At 40.0% G+C, this 18,569-nt stretch overlaps 1 protein-coding gene across 2 annotated transcripts in view; it reads left to right on the top strand.

The window, feature by feature from the left end:
- pitpnm3 (PITPNM family member 3) overlaps positions 1-18,569 on the top strand; it is a 152,459-nt gene that overhangs the window by 109,543 nt on the left and 24,347 nt on the right. For both annotated transcript variants that reach the window (XM_041813635.1, XM_041813641.1), the window contains exons 7-10: positions 692-814; positions 1,550-1,731; positions 11,458-11,600; positions 12,152-12,322. In XM_041813635.1, coding sequence (XP_041669569.1) covers positions 692-814; positions 1,550-1,731; positions 11,458-11,600; positions 12,152-12,322 — 619 coding nt within the window. The remainder of the gene's footprint in view (positions 1-691; positions 815-1,549; positions 1,732-11,457; positions 11,601-12,151; positions 12,323-18,569) is intronic.

Genomic DNA, 18,569 nt, shown 5'->3' on the forward strand with positions numbered 1-18,569 from the left:
AAGAGGCCAAATATCAAAGATATGAATCTGCAAAGAGGAACAAAGGCGGGCGGCGCTAGCTTTCAATGCTAGTCCCGCTAACGTCACACCCACTCTTTAGACTAGTTTTGACCCTTCTAACTATAGATCTACGTTTAATCTACTAGGTAGTTATACCGCTAAGAACATCCTCAACTAATACTAGCTCAGTTACACACAGACTGTCTCATGTTAGACTGCGGTGCGTTCATGGTCTACCCCAAACTGTAGGATGGATTTGGATCAGTCACTTAGATTGGCGCCATCAGTCAGATATTCGATCTATTAAGTACGTCCATATCGGACCAGATACCAATATTAGATCGGATCGGTCCCATCTCTAAAAACATCCTCTTGGTACAGATAAGACTTGGAAATATGTGTCCATGTGTTATATACATTATATTTCTTGGTAAAACTTAGTCCAAACATGTATGTTTAGTTAACTCCCTGGGTTATTTTTAACCTGTTTTTTTAATGATACTATTACAGTGCATCTTCTGAATGAAGTATATAACATGGCTTAATTTTGGATTCTGTTCAAGTGAAATCTGTTGTGTTTTCACATTTTTAACTCCCATCTTGCACCCCTTTAATGGTCCTCCTTGAAATTCTCTCACTGACTGGATTGGCTGTACAACAACGACATCTAAATTATAGATTTTCCTTGCAGGTCTGCATGATGGGGGACTGTGTGGGAGGCGTGCTGTGCTTTGACGCTTTGTGCTTCAGTAACCACCAGAGGCCTGGCAGCCCCAACAACAGCAGCAGGAACAACAGCACCGAGAGCCTGAAGGTAGGAGCTCAGTGTGACAGTGAGAACACGATGATGAGGACTCACAAACCTGTAGAGGCTTTAGGACACTGACAACAGCTGCTTTATGAACATCTACGGGAGACAGATTCACATGTCTGTGTAACACTGTGTTTTCATCAGTAGACTTAATTAGTACAAGCTAGCACGTGTGCTTCAGTGGTGGTGTCCTTGGCATGACTCATGCACTTCGTGCACAAAACTCACCTTCTTCTATTTCCTGTCAGTTTGAAGATGCATTTTCCAGCAAAGTCATTGCACGCTTGAAGCAATGTCTTTGACACTATCTTCTTTCTCAGCATCTCATACATAAATGCTGGCAACAAATGGCACAGTAGAGATGGTAATTTTCTGTTCCTGGATCCCTAGTTGTTCTTTTTGCGCTTGATTTGATGGGAATCTGACGATGTCTCACTGCTGCTTTCAGTGATTCCTGCAACAATATTCATCATTACATTTTGGCTGAACTGCCATCCTGAAGCAGCTTGTCATTTCCTGTCATTTTCTTCGAGTGAAATCTTTTGAAACCTTTTCTTTTTTTTTTTTGTTTTCCTCTTTTCTTCCTCCCTCAGCTATTACAGTCAACTCACATCTGGTAGATTCCCTCTCATTTTTCTCTCCTACATTTAGCTGCCCACCTGGGAAAACACACTTCTCATCTGATTATGTGTAATTTCCTCATGCACCCACTTGTGCTATTGTCGCCCCTCCTCTCAGGATAACTCAGGCCTGCTAGGAGAGTCCAGCCTGAGTACCAGCAAGAGGCTGAGCAAGAGCAACATCGATATCTCTGCACCCAATGACGGGCACGGCCAAGGTGGGCCGCCACTCAGCCGCAAGCAGAGTGACTCATACGATGGAGACACGTTGTCAACGGGACAGCACAGCTTCTTCTCCAGGTGGGGCAGGACACATAAACACGTGGACACAAAAGGTGGTATCACAATACAAACCACAATTTCCAACAAAATTAGGATTTTACTGAAAACATGAATGAAAACAGAATGTAGTGATTTGCAAATCTTTTCCAACCAACTGTCAATTAAATATTGCAGAAAGACAAGATATTTACTGGTTAAACTGATGAATGATGTTGTTTTTGGTAAATGTACACATTTTCTAAATTTCATACCAGCGACACAATCCATAAAAGGTGGAAACTGTTCAGATGGGATCTTTGCAAGATGGATTCACCAGTGAGAAACATGGAAACTGGCGTATCCATCTGCTTTGCAAGGTTATGTTTTGATTAGTCTGATTAGTGATAATGTTTTATGGATGTTCAGTGGCCACATCAAGCTACACTATATTATATTAAGTATTCACTCACCTGCCTTGACTGCCTTGGAAACCCATTCCATGAAGCTCTCTACACACTGTTCTTGAGCTAATCTGAAGGCCACATGAAGTTTGGAGGTCTGTAGCGATTGACTCTGCAGAAAGTTGGTGACCTCTGGGCACTATGCACCTCAGCATCCGATGACCCCGCTCATCATTTTTCGTGGCCTACCACTTCGTGGCTGAGTTGCTGTCATTCCCAATCACTTCCACTTTGTTATAATACCACTGACAGTTAACTGTAGAATATTAAGGAGCGAGGAAATTTCATGACTGGACTTGTTGCACAGGTGGCATCCTATCACAGTACCACACTGGAATTCACTGAGCTCCTGAGAGTGACCCATTCTTTCACAAATGTTTGTAGAAACAGTCTGCATGCCTAGGTGCTTGATTTTATACACCTGTGGCCATGGAAGTGATTGGAAAACCTGATTTCAATTATTTGGATGGGTGAGTGAATACTTTTGTCAATATAGTTTATGTGTTTTCATGCACCAAGCATTTAATAAGATGATAAAACTATTTTTACACCTGCTGATTTGTGCCAGCAGTCTAATATGTCAGAAACAGCAGAAAAAGCTGTTCCTTCCTGTTAGCGTAAATAAAAATTCTCTCACTATGAGAAATGTTTTTTTTGTCTGTATTAAGACATCAACAAAGTGAAAGGAGCAGCCAATAATATGATCTGGTATGACAGGACAAGTATGTGTTTCTGATAGTTTGCGTGTCAGTAAATTTTTTCTGCATGGAGGGATCTGGTTCAGGCAGAATTTGGCCCCATTGTGTGTTCATTCCCTTGTTATTATTTTCTATCTAGCTGTGGGTTAAACACCAGGAACACTGTGCAAACTGACTCTTTTGACACTATATATATATATATATTCATAAATTTAATTCTGATAATGCTTATGTGCTGACAATGATAAGGCAAACAGGCCCTTAATGGTCCTTGTTATAGCACTAAGTTATCAAGATATAAGATATAAACAGTTTCAAAAAATTCATTTTCCCAGATTTGAGGCAAAACTAATCTCTTTAAAATATTTCAGTCCATTAAATAATGAGGTAAATAAGTCATATTTTGAAATCTATAAACAAAATTGCTATATGATGACCACAGATGTTCAAAGCCTTCTCTCATCCAGGTTTCCCTGCCATGTGTCGCCCTGTTTCGCTCCAGCTCTTTATCATTATTTGCAGCCTGGCTGCCCCTTCTGCCTACCTGCCTCGGCTGAACTATAAATAGCCTGTTTGAGCCTGTGCCAGCCGGTTTGTGAGGGAGCAGTGCAAGGAATTTAAGCTGGGTCAGGGTGGCTGGAGGGGGTACAATTGCCATGTTGACTCTCTTTAAGCAACCACTATTCCCATTCCAAACCACGCTCTCTACTGGCTGACACCATCACAGAAGCATGGTCCTGAGGAGAGGATCCTATCAGCTCACAGTTTAAGAAAAGTATTGAAACAGCAGTAAAGTCATCACCTTTGGCTTTTTCCTCAGTCTTCATTGGCTAACCTCTGCTCCCTTGACCCTGCACCTCACCCTGGATATTCCCAGGGCTCATTATATCTCATTTCACAGACATCATCCCTTCTATCAGAATGACCCCTGTCTCCTGCAGGTTAACACCTTTCTAGATGTTACCATGCATGTTTTTCTCTGCTTTTGCTCTGGCTGAGAATTTGTAGTGAGCTGTTCATTAACTTTACTGTGTCTCATGCCCAATCTTTCTTTGTCAAAATGTGATTTTTAGACAACTTTACTGATGTTTTTTGACAGATAGTGTTTATACTAGTGCTGTTAATTGGTTAAAAAAATTAATCATGTTAATCATATCACTGTGCTGTGATTAATCATGATTATTCACATTTCTTTTAGTTTTAGTAATTTTTAGATTTTTAAACGTTCTTATGATCAAGTGTGTATTTTCATTATTTTAACTTTATGTACAGCACTTCAAAAGCGCTTTTTACAAAAAATGTATTTTTGTTATTATTATTATCATTATAATTATCTTCAAATTAACATTTAAAATACTACCATTTACTTGTATTTTTGGTTGAGATAAATTAGTATGGTGTTTAAATGAAGAAATATAAAACAAAGAGAGTTTTTAAACTTATTTGTGGTTTGCAAATCAAAATGTCTTAATTCACCGAGCAATAATATTTATAAACTGAAACAGAGCCCAGCAGATAAACACATCAGGTACAAAGTAACTTGTGCTGTAAAATGAAAGATCAGGTGTGCTATTACCCCGAGGTAGCTGATGTTGCTGACTGATATCCAGTGGTCTCTCGTCAGTGTAATAAATGTAGCTTGGGCCAGCTGCTCCATTTTAGTTGCCTTTTTAGCTGTTATAAAGTTCACAGATTCTTGTGACAGTAGTTCTGGTAGGTGTTCTGTGGTACGGGTCATCCGGCGACCCGGATGATGTCTTGAAGCCCCTTGTCGTCAACGATGTCGATGGTCTGCAGTCTCTGGTGACCCATTAGGGATCGCATTAGTTAGCGTAGATGTTGTCATTTTGGGGACAAATCCAGGTCAGTTTGACTACGCCGGTGTAGCTTGGTGTTATGGCTTGGTCCCATGTTGTTGTTAGCGTCTTTGCTAGCATTAGCAAAATTAGCTGTCACTGCTTGATCACGTGTTGTTGTTAGCATCTTTGCTAACATTAGCTAAGATGCGCTTTGCCTGGAGGTGGTACTTCAGACTCGTTGTGCTTCGGTGTAAAGACAGTTCATCACCGCAGTATGTACACACAACTTTTCTTTCATCCAGACTTCCATTAGGCAGCTTTTTAAATCTAAATGTGACGTGAAGCAGACCTGGGTCCGTCTCCTCACTCATCACTGCTGGCTGCGTTTGACCCACCTTTATCCTTTTCACCCCAGGGACGTAAACATCTGCGCAGGAGGACTACGAAGGAAGTTGTGGTCAAACTTATTCATATGATTAAACTGCGTTAGTGTTATTTTTTTAACGCGTTAAGCTTTCCAGATTAATCGTGAGCGTTAACGTGTTTATATTAACAGGCCTAGTTTATACAAAAAAACCCACTCTCATTATTGACAGCATGTTGAAATCCACTCAATCTTGAGTGCTCAGAAAAATAGATGTCGTGCTGTTTGAGCTGCTGAGAGCTTTTATAAACACCAAATTTCCATGTAAAAAAATCAGTGTGTGATGCTTACTTTAATAGAGTAGGCATCAGTGTCAGAGCTGTCTGCTGTTTGCCACTGAAAAGCAGGGCAGGGAGACAGATCATTGCACATGTTGCAGTTGGCTGGTCTAAAATCAGATTTATTTCAGTTACAATTTGCTTTTTCATTAAAAATGCTGTAGACATAGAGAGGATCATTTAGCTCTCCCAGGCAACAAGAAAAGTACTTTACTTTCTTCTCCAGAAGAAGCAGCTTTTTGGCAATAAATGAAACTACTCACTGGCCACTGGCCATTTCTTATCAGCAACCAATACAGTTAGGCTAAACGATGTGCTGGAGTTTAAACTGAACATCAAGATTGAGGGGAAAGGTGATTTAGGTGACTTTGAACAGGCCATGGTTTTCTGGAAAGCTTTAATGTTAGGCATAAAAAATCAGTCGGTTGCTGCCATGCAATGACCTGATTTGATATTTGCATTAATTGTACCTAATTAAGTGGCCACTGAGGGTATATTTGAAACAAATGTAAATCCTTAACAAAAAATATTGTTCAACTTGCAGAAGTAAAGAACATGAAGTCCTCCACTCTGTTAATCTTCCCTGTACATGTAGTACTGCTCTTGCAAAAAGCAGTGTCCCCACTGTTCATTGCCTCTTTGGCCAAATAGTTCACATGAAGTGCCCATGAAGTACTCTCTAGATGTTAAAAGGAAGTTATGACTAGGACATTGGCATCAGAATTTGTACAAATGGAAAAGATATAAATAACAGGAAGAATTGAAGGGGCAGACACATTATAAGATAAAAGAAAAAAACAAAAGTAAGTGGAGGGCATTATTGATTTAGCTTTTAAAGATGGCTGGAGCCTCTTTGCTAATCCTTTTTCCCCGTGCAGGACTTAATGTGGAAATGTTGGCTCGCTAGAGAGCAGAGAGACCTCGACAGTCTGTGGAGAGTCAAGGCTGAGAGTGGTTCTCTGTTCAAACTGCTGTGAGCCTGATGCAGCCTGTGAAAGCTGAGAGAAGAGCAGCTCAGGCTGAGTCATAAAGGCCCCGCGCCTACAACGACCTCTGAATGGTAAAACAGGCCCAGCAACGATTAAATAAGGACAAAGCAAACGCATTGCTGACTCATCTTTGCCAAGACAAAGACATTTGTTACCTGTGTTTTAAATGAAACCACCTGTTTAGTACAACCAATTCATGGCTTAAACTTACAGAAACCAACGCCATCCATAAGGGGGTGTAAAAGGAAGAGCCCTATTGGGCTCAGCCTAATATGGGGTCCATGGAGATCAGCAAAAGCATCATCCATTAAAAAGTTAAGCTGTGATAACCATATTTTTATTTTTTGGCTGACCGCTGAGGGCAGCCCTACATATGGCAATGTCTGTGTCTGAGTCTGTCTGTCTGTCTGTCTGTCGGTAAGTAACTGAGTGACGCTTTTGTATGAGCCATATACTACAGAGTTGTGTTTGCTTGGAATGACTGCTGTCACTAATGGCTGCCTCTACTATCTAGGTTCCAGTTAACATCATTTATGTATGGCTCATCCATACAGGGTTGCTCTGTGGGCGGGGTTTACTCGTGCTGAAAGCCCTGTCATGGCTGCCTCCACTGCTCTAAATGCTCAGAGATAGCTTTAGCCTCTGTTTCACCAGAACTGGGTCACATTTATGTATGAAAAAGAATAAAACAACCCTATAAGCTTTTCATGTTGGGAAAGATGTTTTTACTCCTCTGCTGAGCTGCTTTGGCATGATAATGTGATAGTTGAGGGGGAAAAAGGAACTTGTTGTGTAAATGCTAGTGGACTAGCCGAACATTAGTCTTAGCCAGAACATCACATTTCTTCATCACAGCTAGCGCTGAGGGCAACACGAAAAGCTTTCTGTGAAAGAAAACGAAGATGCCGCTCTTCTGTCTCCCGCTTTGGCATGACAATGTGATAGTTACGGCGGACGGGTTAGTTGTTGTCATTGTTATATACAAAGGAGCTGTTGTGTCCCAGCTAATGACTAGCAGGCCTGTCATTAGTGGGAACTGAGCCGCAGCGGAGCTTCTGTCTGAACCAGACAACATGTCTGAATCCAAACAAGCGCAGAGAGCAACACTGAAAGCTTTGAGTGACAGAAAAAAATGTTCTCTCTCCACTCCCGATCTGATTCGGCATAGCTTTCTACGACCTCAACCGCTGTTACGAGCACACGCTGATGACAAGTTAGCAGATGGTTACCACAAAAGGTTAACAGGGAGCCCACACAATCTCATCTAATAAAGAATCCAAGACATATCAGAGCGATCAGAACGGCTCATTTCAAAGATAACATCCACATCCAGCTAACTAAAACCAGTGAACTGGGGAGTTATGGCCATATAGCGGAGAATGATGAGGAAATGTTCAATAATGTAATAGGCAATGCTAGCAGACTGCCACTGCTAGGCTAACAGTAGCGTCACTTTAAAGCATTCAAACTCCACAACTGTCCCCAAAAACATCGATCAGAGGGCATAATCAGATGATTATATGCTGTCAGAGCATAACACAGCAGTGTGGGGCTGATAAGTTATGAGTTCGGAGAGAAAAGTACTAATTGACGCCGCAGGCTATAAATAGCGTGGCTATTCACGTGTACCAACACAGAGTCTGCAGCGTCAGAGTGGTGTTTAAAGCCAGGTTATGTGACAGCATGAAGCAGACCTGGTATGAGGATCAAACACATCGACTGTGGTCAGAACAACTGAGGGAAATGTACCTGAGGGTGGTCATTAAAGGGAAACAGTATACCCCGAGGAAAACACAGGAGATCCACGGACAGGTAATAACGGTCTCCACAGGTGCCGCTATTTGGACATAAAACGTAATTGTAAAAAAAAAAGAAAAACAAAACACCTCAGATCCCGGTGTTGCACTGGTGTACAAAATCACAATCCATACTGGTCCAGCTAATAACAGCCACTAACGGGGCAACAATCAGAGGAGGCGCCATGGAGAAATGGAGCATTGAAAAGTTGAAGACTGGGACAGCTGCCCAGCAAAAAGATGTGCAGGAGAAGGTGACGTCACTAGTCTCACCGACGCCCTTAGGGTGCCTAAACTACTAACAATCATGACAAAATAACTCTACCAGAACACACATTTCAGTCAGGCATTTCAACAAGCATCCCATATAGTTGCAGTCGGCCACATACTAAGTTTTTACATAGTCTTGTTACCTGATTAATAACCAGTCTTATCAAAGCAATAAATATTTTTTTTTCATTCATTTATAGCATAGTATATAATCCTCTTTAAACCTCCCCTTCTAAATAGAATTAAATAAATTACATATAATAAATTGATTGTAGCCATGGGATTGACTGGCGACTAGTCCAGGGTGTACCCCGCCTCTGGCCCAATGACAGCTTGGGTAGGCTCCAGCCCCCAGAAAAGACAGGGAAAAATTGGAGGAAAAAGTTCAGAAGGAGCAAAACTATCTTATAAGTGTCAGGAATGGATGGAAAATTAGTTAAAATGGGAATGAAACTGGTTATAATAGACAAAAATGTGATTAATGTGGCAAAATGGACTGAAAGATGTGATGAAAAGGGGTAAAAATGTGGCAATAGGGGTGCACAGATAGCCTAGTGGTCTAAGGTACAATCCATGTACGCGGGCAGCCCGGGTACGGATCCGGCTTGTGGCCCTTTGCTGCACGTCTCTCCCCACTCTCTCTCCCATTTCCAACTCTATCATCCTCTATAGAATAAAGGCATGAAAAGCCCAAAAATAAATATAAAAAAAAATGTGGCAATAATTTGCTCAAAGTGGCAAAAATTGTGCAAAACTGATGAAAAGTGGCAAATAGTAGTTACAAAAATGGATAGAAAAAGTGGTTTAAAGGTGTTAAAAGTGGCACAATGGAACAGTTTCAACATCAGAACCAATTGATAGGCTGACCACCTCTGCATCCCCAAAATAAGGACCTGCTAGCCATGCTGCTAATCCAGCGCACATGAATTGATATCGTTAATAAATCAAACCCATCCTCTGGATTTGTCAGGGACCCAGCAAACTCTGTGGGTTAGGGTTAGACAACGTGACCATAATTTCAAAATAAGATTCAGCACAAAATGATGTTTTTTTGGTTTGACTTTCCCTTCTTAAGACACGTTTACTGTCTGTATGTTCTCCACAAAATATCCCTGAAATGTTGTTTCCCATAACTAGAATATTTTGTATGCACAGGAATGTTTAACCACTACTATGTTACAGTGGCCATAAACATCACTGAAAAAAGTAAAACAATGCTGTTGTAGGATTGATGTGATGTTTCGTTTTATAACAGCCTAAAATTATCGATTTGTTCATTAAATCTAAATCTTCTAAATTATCTTAATGGTTGAACCTATATATATATTTTTTTAATTTAAACTGGCAGCTGGACACCAAATTAAATTGGATCAATGTATTTTTATTGCATTAAGCCTGCTGTGCGCATGCGCATTCGTAACAACATCCCGTAGGTCCCAAGTGGGTTAAAAAAAACACTTGATGCAAGAGCAGCTGTCAGTTTCTGAGTGGCTCTCCCTCTACCCTCCAGCACAGGCATCCAGTGTTGACCTACCTATCGAAATGCGTCCGTTGTGGCCTGTTATGCTTGAATAAACATTAAAAAGGACATTTTGAGTGCTAAACTTCCTGCTTCCAGTTTAGCTCAGTGGGTTACCCCCCTTACTTTTGACTGGGAGATTGATGGTTCCAATCCCAGTCAGGTCTTAAACTTTGGAAAGAAGTGCCTGGAACATCAGGAGAGTGACATTCATTTCCTGCAAGAAACCTATACTACTGGTTTTTCAGCAATAAACTTCACAGGCATGTTTTGGGAACCTCTGAGACAATATAAACTTGTCTTAAAGGGCAAAATATGTCCCCTTCAATACATTTCTGCTCTTCCATTGGGCCAAAGTAGCAAGAGTTTTCAGGAAAAATGTGTTGAGTTGACTTTCAAGACATGTGGGAGGCATGGTGGCGCAGGGGTTAGCGTTGTTTTCCCTTTCTGTGCGGAGTTAGCATGTTCCACCCGTGCACGCGTGGGTTTTGTCCGGGTACTCTGGCCACCTCCGACCTCCAAAAAGTGCTCATTAGGTTAACTGGTGACTCTAAATTGGCTGGGATAGGCTCCAGCTCCCACCAACCTTTATAAAAAGGTTGTATGAACTTATAAATTTTAAGTTTAAATGAGGGGAATATTTTTATTGGTTGATTAAGGGAAATTTTTAGTTTTAGTTTAGGACAATCTAAAATAATAGGTTTGCTAAACCTTTAAACATAGTTTCTATGAACTTAAAAAAATTACATTTACCAAATTTAAAAAAAATGAATTGATTCAATTCAAAATGTTTCGTGTGATTGATTACTTCATTTTTTTAAAGTTCAACCAATATTTTACTTTTATCAGTAATCATTAAAACATAAGAAATCATTTCAAAAAAATTTTTATATATATATATATATATATATATATATGTATACAGTGCTTAACAAATTTATTAGACCACCCTAACCCTAACCAAAGTAAGGTTTATGCCACAGCTGCCCTAAATTAGCAGCATTGGTAATTACCAAAATCATTTTTTATGTTTCTGCAATGGTTAATACACCAATATGTAGAAGCTCTTTAACCCAAATGATATTTTTAATGCTAAAATATAATTATTATTGTTATCCATGAATTTTCAAATTTACTGATTTACAAAAAAAACTGAAAAAATAGTAAATCACATTAATATTTCTTGATTAGTATGTCAAATTATAGTTATTCCCTTGCATTCCTAAACAGAAAAATGAGTTTTAGTGGTTGAATGTTATGCTTGATTCACTTCTGACTTCTCAGAGAAGCCCAGTGAGCCGGCTCAAATTTGGGTGAATTCAGTTTGAAATTCCTCATTCCTTTTCAAAATGGTAAAAACGTGGAGAGCTCACTGAAAATGAAAGAGTTCGCATTAAAGCACTTCATGATGCTGGATGGTCTCTGAGACAAATATGACAGGTGGTCTAATAAATTTGTTAAGCACTATATATATATATATATATATATATATATATGTATATATATATTAATGTATATCTCTGTTCCCCAGTCTGGAGGTTCGAGGAAGCAGCAGCCCCAGTCTGGTGTTGAACCCTGGCAGATTTGACTTTGAGGTTACAGACTGCTTCCTGCTTGGCTGTCCGCTGGGCCTGGTGCTGGCTATGAGGCGCACAGTGCTGCCGACTGTTCAAGGTGAGAATCAAATGTATGCAAAGCACATCAGGAGACTGAAGATCTTCATATTCTGGAAAGTGACTACTCTATTATGTTTTGTATAGCCTGTCAGTTTACATTCAAATGTAGTGACCTGTTTTAAAGGTGCTACACCAGCCTAAGCTTTATTGATTGATTGATATAGCAATACAATATACCTTGATGGTGTCTACATTGTACTTTTCCTCCATTTTTTTCTTCTGTAAAACGCTAAAAAATGTAGTAAGAGTCATGGTTAAACTTATCTTTATCCTGATTTTTCCTCCACATTCATTCAGAGAGTGTTGCATTATTTTTCCTGACCATTTTTACTCATACCTTGCCATAAAAGTTATCTGAATATTCTTCCCTTCATGACAAATTAGAAAATGTAAATTAGCTGAAGTGTAAGTCCCTTAAGTAATTGAAAACCAAAATTCACCCACGTTCCTGTAGCCCTGCTGTGTTTCCAAACCTTCCTCTGTAAAATACTACTAATGCAACACAGCTTAACATCCCCGTTGTAATGGTTTTCCTCATTATGTTTTCAGTGAGCCAGCTCCATCCAGCCTGCTCTCAAATTTTCAACCTGTTTTACCCCTCGGACCCTTCTGCCTCAAGACTTGAGCCCCTGCTGCAGCCCCTCTTCCACAAGCTGCCCCCGTTTGCTGTTCCACGCTACCAGCGCTACCCTCTAGGAGATGGACGCTCAATGCTCATAGGTAGGAACAGTGATTGGAGCCTGGGAATCCATTTTACTAGCAAGAGAAAGATGCAAGAGGAGCTCCCTTCTGAATATTTTATTTGCCAATTTATTTTTCCAGTCTGATATTAATAACCTTTTGGACTTTGCATTTCAAAGGTGGAGTGAAACCTTTAAGGAATCCTGTTAGTGAGTCTGGAGTAGAGCAGAATTGACAGTCCTATGACTAAGTAATGTGAATTTTCACTGGCACATATGTGCTCTTGGATCCCATCTGTGTGATCTTGCCCTGCAGAGGCTAAGCTAAATCTTGCCCCCAAAGTCTGAAGTTTGAAGTAATTATGCCTCATCTGTTCATGGTGCAACGCCTTTAGCTTGCCAGTGTTCTCAGAGGATGAGGCCACGGTATGGGAGATATTAGCCCGCAAGATGTGGCACAACACTGCTGTAACCCCCCTGGAGAGCTTGGTTGTAGAGACAGAGTCCTTAATGAGCTGCTGATTTATTTGAAGCATGTTTTAGCCCACTTTTGGAACACAGAGACTCACTCTAAACATAAGTTATGACACAATGCCTGGTTCCCCTGCCTCTCAATGCACCTACCTCTTTGAGAGAAACTAGGACAACGACTTATCTCTTGTGCAAACAGCTTGGGAGTCTGCACCCAGATCAGAAGATATGGCTCTATGGTTTGGTGCATGGCCTTAAAAAACATTTCAAAGTCCTCTGCTCAAAACGTTCTATTCAGAACATTTAATCAAAGCAAATTTTCAAAGTGGCAGAAATTTACACTTAAAAACCCCACATGACAGTGTATTCTACATACATTGTTTTTTTTATTGTCAGTTTTCCTTTTCAGGGGCACAGTTTAAATCAGTTTTTCCATTAGGCTCTTGAAATGTTATGTTATTATTCAGATGAAGGGGCATTGTTTTCTTGTCTGTTCAGTATTAATGTATTATATGACAATAATGCCTTTCTGCAGATACTGTGGTTCCAACAAGTCAGTAATAAGGTTGTATTAGTTACGTGGTAACAGTCATCTCATTTGAGATAAAGCACAACCTAAAATGGTGATGAAGAAACCCATAAATAAAATAGAACAGTCCAACCAACCAACATACCATGCAACTAATCCAGCATGCAATGAGCAAACCAACAAGCCTCGCAAATCAACCAAACCAACCAACCAAGCAGTCCAAGACAACCACTCTGTTGTTTATACAAAGAAAACCACCCCATTCAAACACATAGCATCCAACAAATTTGTCATTAAACCAGCCAATACACCTACTAAATCAACCAAATAATCCATACCAACGAACCAACTAGCAGTGTTACTCAGCCCTGCTCAACCAAAGAGCCAAACTGTTGAAAAAAACTTAAAAAGAGCATTTATCCAAACCTGGGGATGTAAATGCAGTAATTACTAAATATGTATACATACTAATATATGTGTTAATCAGAGCTTGCAGACATCCTGGTTTTACTTTTCAGTTTCATAATGTTTCATCAAAAGTCAATTAAGATAGTTATTTGGGTTATAAAGCTAGTTTATGTCAGGACTTTAAGTCAACTCCGTCAGAGACTGGTCAACTCTGTCAGAACCATTTAATTCAAACCAACCTTTTAATCACTTCACCTGCAGCGATGGCTTACCAGCTTGTAGTCCCACTAAAACATGTCTAAAGCTACCGCACACTCTTGCTGAAGCCAGTCAAAAGAAGAGCACACAACATCTTATCCCCTTAGAAAAACTCAGTGCAGTTCTTTGCTCTTCTCGGATAAAGAAATTGCTGTCCAGTTCTGATAAAACTGCCGCTATAACTATATCTGTGCTGATCATCAGTCACCATTATTTCCTGGATTGCAGTAACTAAACCCCACCCCTAGCTACTGCCTCGTTCTCCACCAGTGACAATGACTACATTTATATGCAGTCAATATTCCGGTTTCTGAAACATTCGGAATAACCCGTTTACATGCGTGAGCAAACAGGGTTGCTCCTGTATACATGGTAATTGTAATCAATTGGGATATCCTGATCAAAACCGCGACGCACGGACAACATCTCAACGCACGGAGAATGTCATGACGCAAATGCGCGTCATTTCCGCTTCTTGTTCCTGTATCCAAAAACAACAACAACAGCTTTAGCACGGCGGGTAATGAACAGTCCGGGGCCGGTAGCAGTCGCCTTCATTTGCGCTTTGGTGCTGGTACTGACCCACCACCAGTACTTGACACTATTCTGTCTCACTTTCCTCATTAATGGAAGGCGAGAACATGAAGAAATGGGAAATGGAGCCGGATTCCGGTTATGAAAGGGTTATTGACTGCATGTAAATGTAGTCACTGATTGGTCAGGTCACTCTCAGACCAGTCGCAAATGTTTCAGCTCTTAGCTTTGCGAGATAAATCTGCCAGATGAAAGACATGAATCGGTTGCTTTTGGAAAGTTTTCGGGCAATGACAGTGCAATTAAAAAAAAAAAACACAAAGTTGGAAATGCAAGGGAAAAAGACAAATACAACAGGAAGCCCATTTCAAACTGACTGTGATAAAAACACAACAAATCAAAAGGCTGATTTGCTTCATTTCAACCAACCACCTGCCAACCAGCCAACTTACTTAACCAAAAAAAATCAAACATCTAACCATTTACTTTAAATAAAACAACAAACAAACCATTAAACCAGCCAACCAAACCAGTAAACAATATAGGAAGTAAAATCCTTCTGACTTTCTTTGCAAAACAAACAACTGAAAAAGATAAAATCAACTATTCATTTTACCCAGCTCAAGTCGACCAATCATCCGCACCCATAAATCCCTTTGCTAAATCCATCCTTATGTTTGTATGTGACTTGTGTACCAAGTATGTCATATACATGATGGTAAATAACATAGCTTGTAATACAGCCTTGTTAAATGCTGTCCAAGCTGATCTATAAATATACTCCTGCTCAGCCAATCACACAGGGGGATGTTTGATGGGAGCCAGTAAAGCTTATAAAAGTGATTAAGTTTGAAAGAAAATACACATCTAAGTCTTGCAGCTATACCAGGTTTAATTACGGCTCTGGCGCATCTCGTTTTCTGGTCGGGCATTGATGCTGACAAATTATGTGTTAAATTAAAATCCATTGACAGGTGCACAGAGACAGAGGCAGACAAACACTCACAGTTATGTGTACTCACACACTCGCACAGGCACACATCACCGATTTCCTGCTCTGTAATATGGTAATTAGTTGTTATGAAGGCATGGAGAGCCAATCAAATCAGGCTTCTTTGGGTATGACTTTGACTCCAACAGCCGTCAACTGTGGAGCTTTTATTATGATGAATGCTGCTAATATAAGGAGAGGGAGCCCTCTTCTTATTGATTCCCAGCTGGGTTTCAATGACAAATGTGATCAGCCAAGGCAGCAAATGCACATAGAGTTATAGTCATTTTTTCATACTGGTCAGACAGCTAGCAGTGGTTAACTGGGGAGATCGTGGTGATATTGCTCACCACTGATGATTTTCCTAAGCAGGTATAAGAATGTAGTGAGGACTTGAAGGGAGAGAGCTGAGTTAAAAGTCCCTTTTCATCCCTTTTTGTTCCAAAGATGTTTCAAGGCTGCAGAGCAATCATCCCTCACCTTCTGAATCCGTTGCTTGTCCTTGCTTCAACCACCATCATCAGCTGTCTCACTCTCCCCTGCCTCATGCTTTAATCTTCATCTTTGTATTTTTCCACACTGGTTACAGTGTTTTCTGAACCTTTTATTTAAACTTAAATGCTTGGTTTTTCCCCTCTCTTTGTGTCTAGCACCATGTAGCATTTTCATTTTCTTTCTCACAGTTTTTTGATGCTCCTCCCTGCTGTCTCTGCTTCTCCTTCAGAAAAAAGTCTTTTGAAATTTGACGTGTGTGCGTCATAGTCCATGTCCCTTTCTCTCATCCGTCCGTCTGTTGAAATAATCTCTTCCTCTCTCTGCCTCTCTCTGCTCATTGTGCTCTCATTGAAAGAAAGAGCCGCTCTAATGTTCCAGACTCCGAGGGAGAATAAGGCTGCTCTGTAAGAGGTGCAGGGCAGGGTTCATTAGCTATCAAAGATTCTGAGTAGGGACATACACACGTCTGAGCTTTCATTTTCTACAAACCGTTTCAATCCTTAGAGAAATTTGATTGCAGGAACTTAAAATCAGACTTGCTCAGTTTAAGCTCTTGAACAGTCAATTGGACTCAATCAGGGCTATCAGTGAAGTTAGCACTAATCCCAGAGTGCTGGAGATGTAAGGACAGAGAGGGAACATTAACCCAGATGCATGAGTTGCCCTTAAAAGCAATATTTATGGTCCTAAACAGTGTTCATTTTGACTGCTAGCTTGAATTTAGTCATTAGTGATGAGGAGCCACTCAGGATCGTCAGGGGAGGCAAATCTTGCCTCAAATTTGGGCTTAGAATCGTGTAGTGTGGCCAACTTCAGTTGACAAAAAATTAAATCATTTTGGTGAAGTTTTAGTTGATGAAATCCTTTTTAGACAAACTTTTAGTCAAATAATTTATTCTCTTTGCCTTAATTTTGTGAGAATCAAATTTGTGTGTCTTTGCACCCTGCAAAACCTGGTAGAAGGCAGAAGAGCTGCAGATCCATCCTGCCTAACAGCTTGTACTCTCTCATGGGATGTAAATATGCAATATTTGAATGTCTGATGACAACTCAATTACTTTTAGCCTCATTTAGTCTCCTTAAAAAAAACAACCTACTTGTTTGTCATCAAGGATCTATTTTTACTTAAAGTCTTGTCTTCCTCATGGAATAAGAAGGTAGTCAACAAATCTTTTTCTTGTTCTAGTTATAGTTGATGAAATTGATAGGGGTAGATTGATTATCTACCTGGTAAATTATTGAGGCTGATGTTTGGCAATTACCAGATTATCCGTATCAACATTTTATTTTACCAATAAATGATAAAGTAAAATTAATTGAAAGGTGCACTTTGACTCAACTGCGAGGCGTGTTTTCCCCTTTGGTTTTGTTTATACTCTACACAGCCTCACCTGATGTCCATCTCACAACACTTTCTGACTGGCTAGATGTTACATGACTGCCATCCAATCAACAAATAGGTCTGGTTGGCCCTGACTTAGGTAGTTTACAACATTATTTTTGTGTTTTCCTGCTACTACTTTTAAGCTAGTACAAAACTGTTTATTTTGTTTTCCTTTTTCAACATGCAGTTTTTCTTTTGTCAACTCAAGGACATTTTGTTTGTCATAATAAATGCTTTCCAAATATTGTTTAGCAGTCTCATGAACTACAGATAATCGGTATCAATATTGACCCTGAATAACCAATATTGGTCAACCCTAAGAAATTTGCGCTAGTGCAAAATACACAAAAATCTTTTAGGTTTTTGACACAACATATCTTACTACCCAAGTTTGTTCATTCATAACTTTAAGTCATGTGACCTGCGCAAAAGTCTGGGGGACAAACAGCACAAATTTCTAACACTAACTACTATGTGGAGCAGCTGCTTTTTGTGATATTCAATTCTCTATCTCTTCAGAATGACATGTTTACATCACCTGTAAACGGCACAAAACCATGATGTTAATTTAAACTGCAAGTTTGTGTCATGTCGAGCCCTTATATTGCACCTGGAACACTATTTTTATGGCTAAAATCTAAAAAATGAAGCCAGAACTTGCTTGGGTGATGTTTACATGTGGGTATAGCAGAATCCTTCCCCTTACATAGCCACCAGGTTGAAAGTCTAACAAAGATATCATGAGTATACAGTGCCGATGATTTTATTTATTAAAGGAAAAAAATCCAAACCTATCTGGCCCTATGTGAAAAGGTCATTGCCCCCCTTGTTAAATCATGAGTTAACTGGGATTAACCACAGCTCTTGGAAAACTTAGTTCAATTTAACTGGCAACACCCAGGCCAGATTTATTGAATCAAGAAACCACGTAAATAGAAACTGTCAGACAAAGTGACGTAGGCTACAAGATCTCAAAAAGAAACGCATCATGCTGCAATCTTAAGAACTTCAAGAACAAATGAGAAACAAAGTGAATGAAATCTATCAGTCTGGAAAAGATTACAAAGCCATTTCCAAGGCTTTGGGGCCTCCAGAGAACCACAATAAGAGCCATTATACAAAAATGGAGAAAACTGGGAGCAGTGGTGAACCTTCCCAGGAGTGGTCAGCCAACCAAAATTACTCCAAACGTGAAATGATGGCTCATCCTGGAGGTC

The sequence above is a fragment of the Cheilinus undulatus genome, linkage group 2 (genome assembly GCF_018320785.1).
Source record: "Cheilinus undulatus linkage group 2, ASM1832078v1, whole genome shotgun sequence".
NCBI lineage: Eukaryota > Metazoa > Chordata > Actinopteri > Labriformes > Labridae > Cheilinus > Cheilinus undulatus.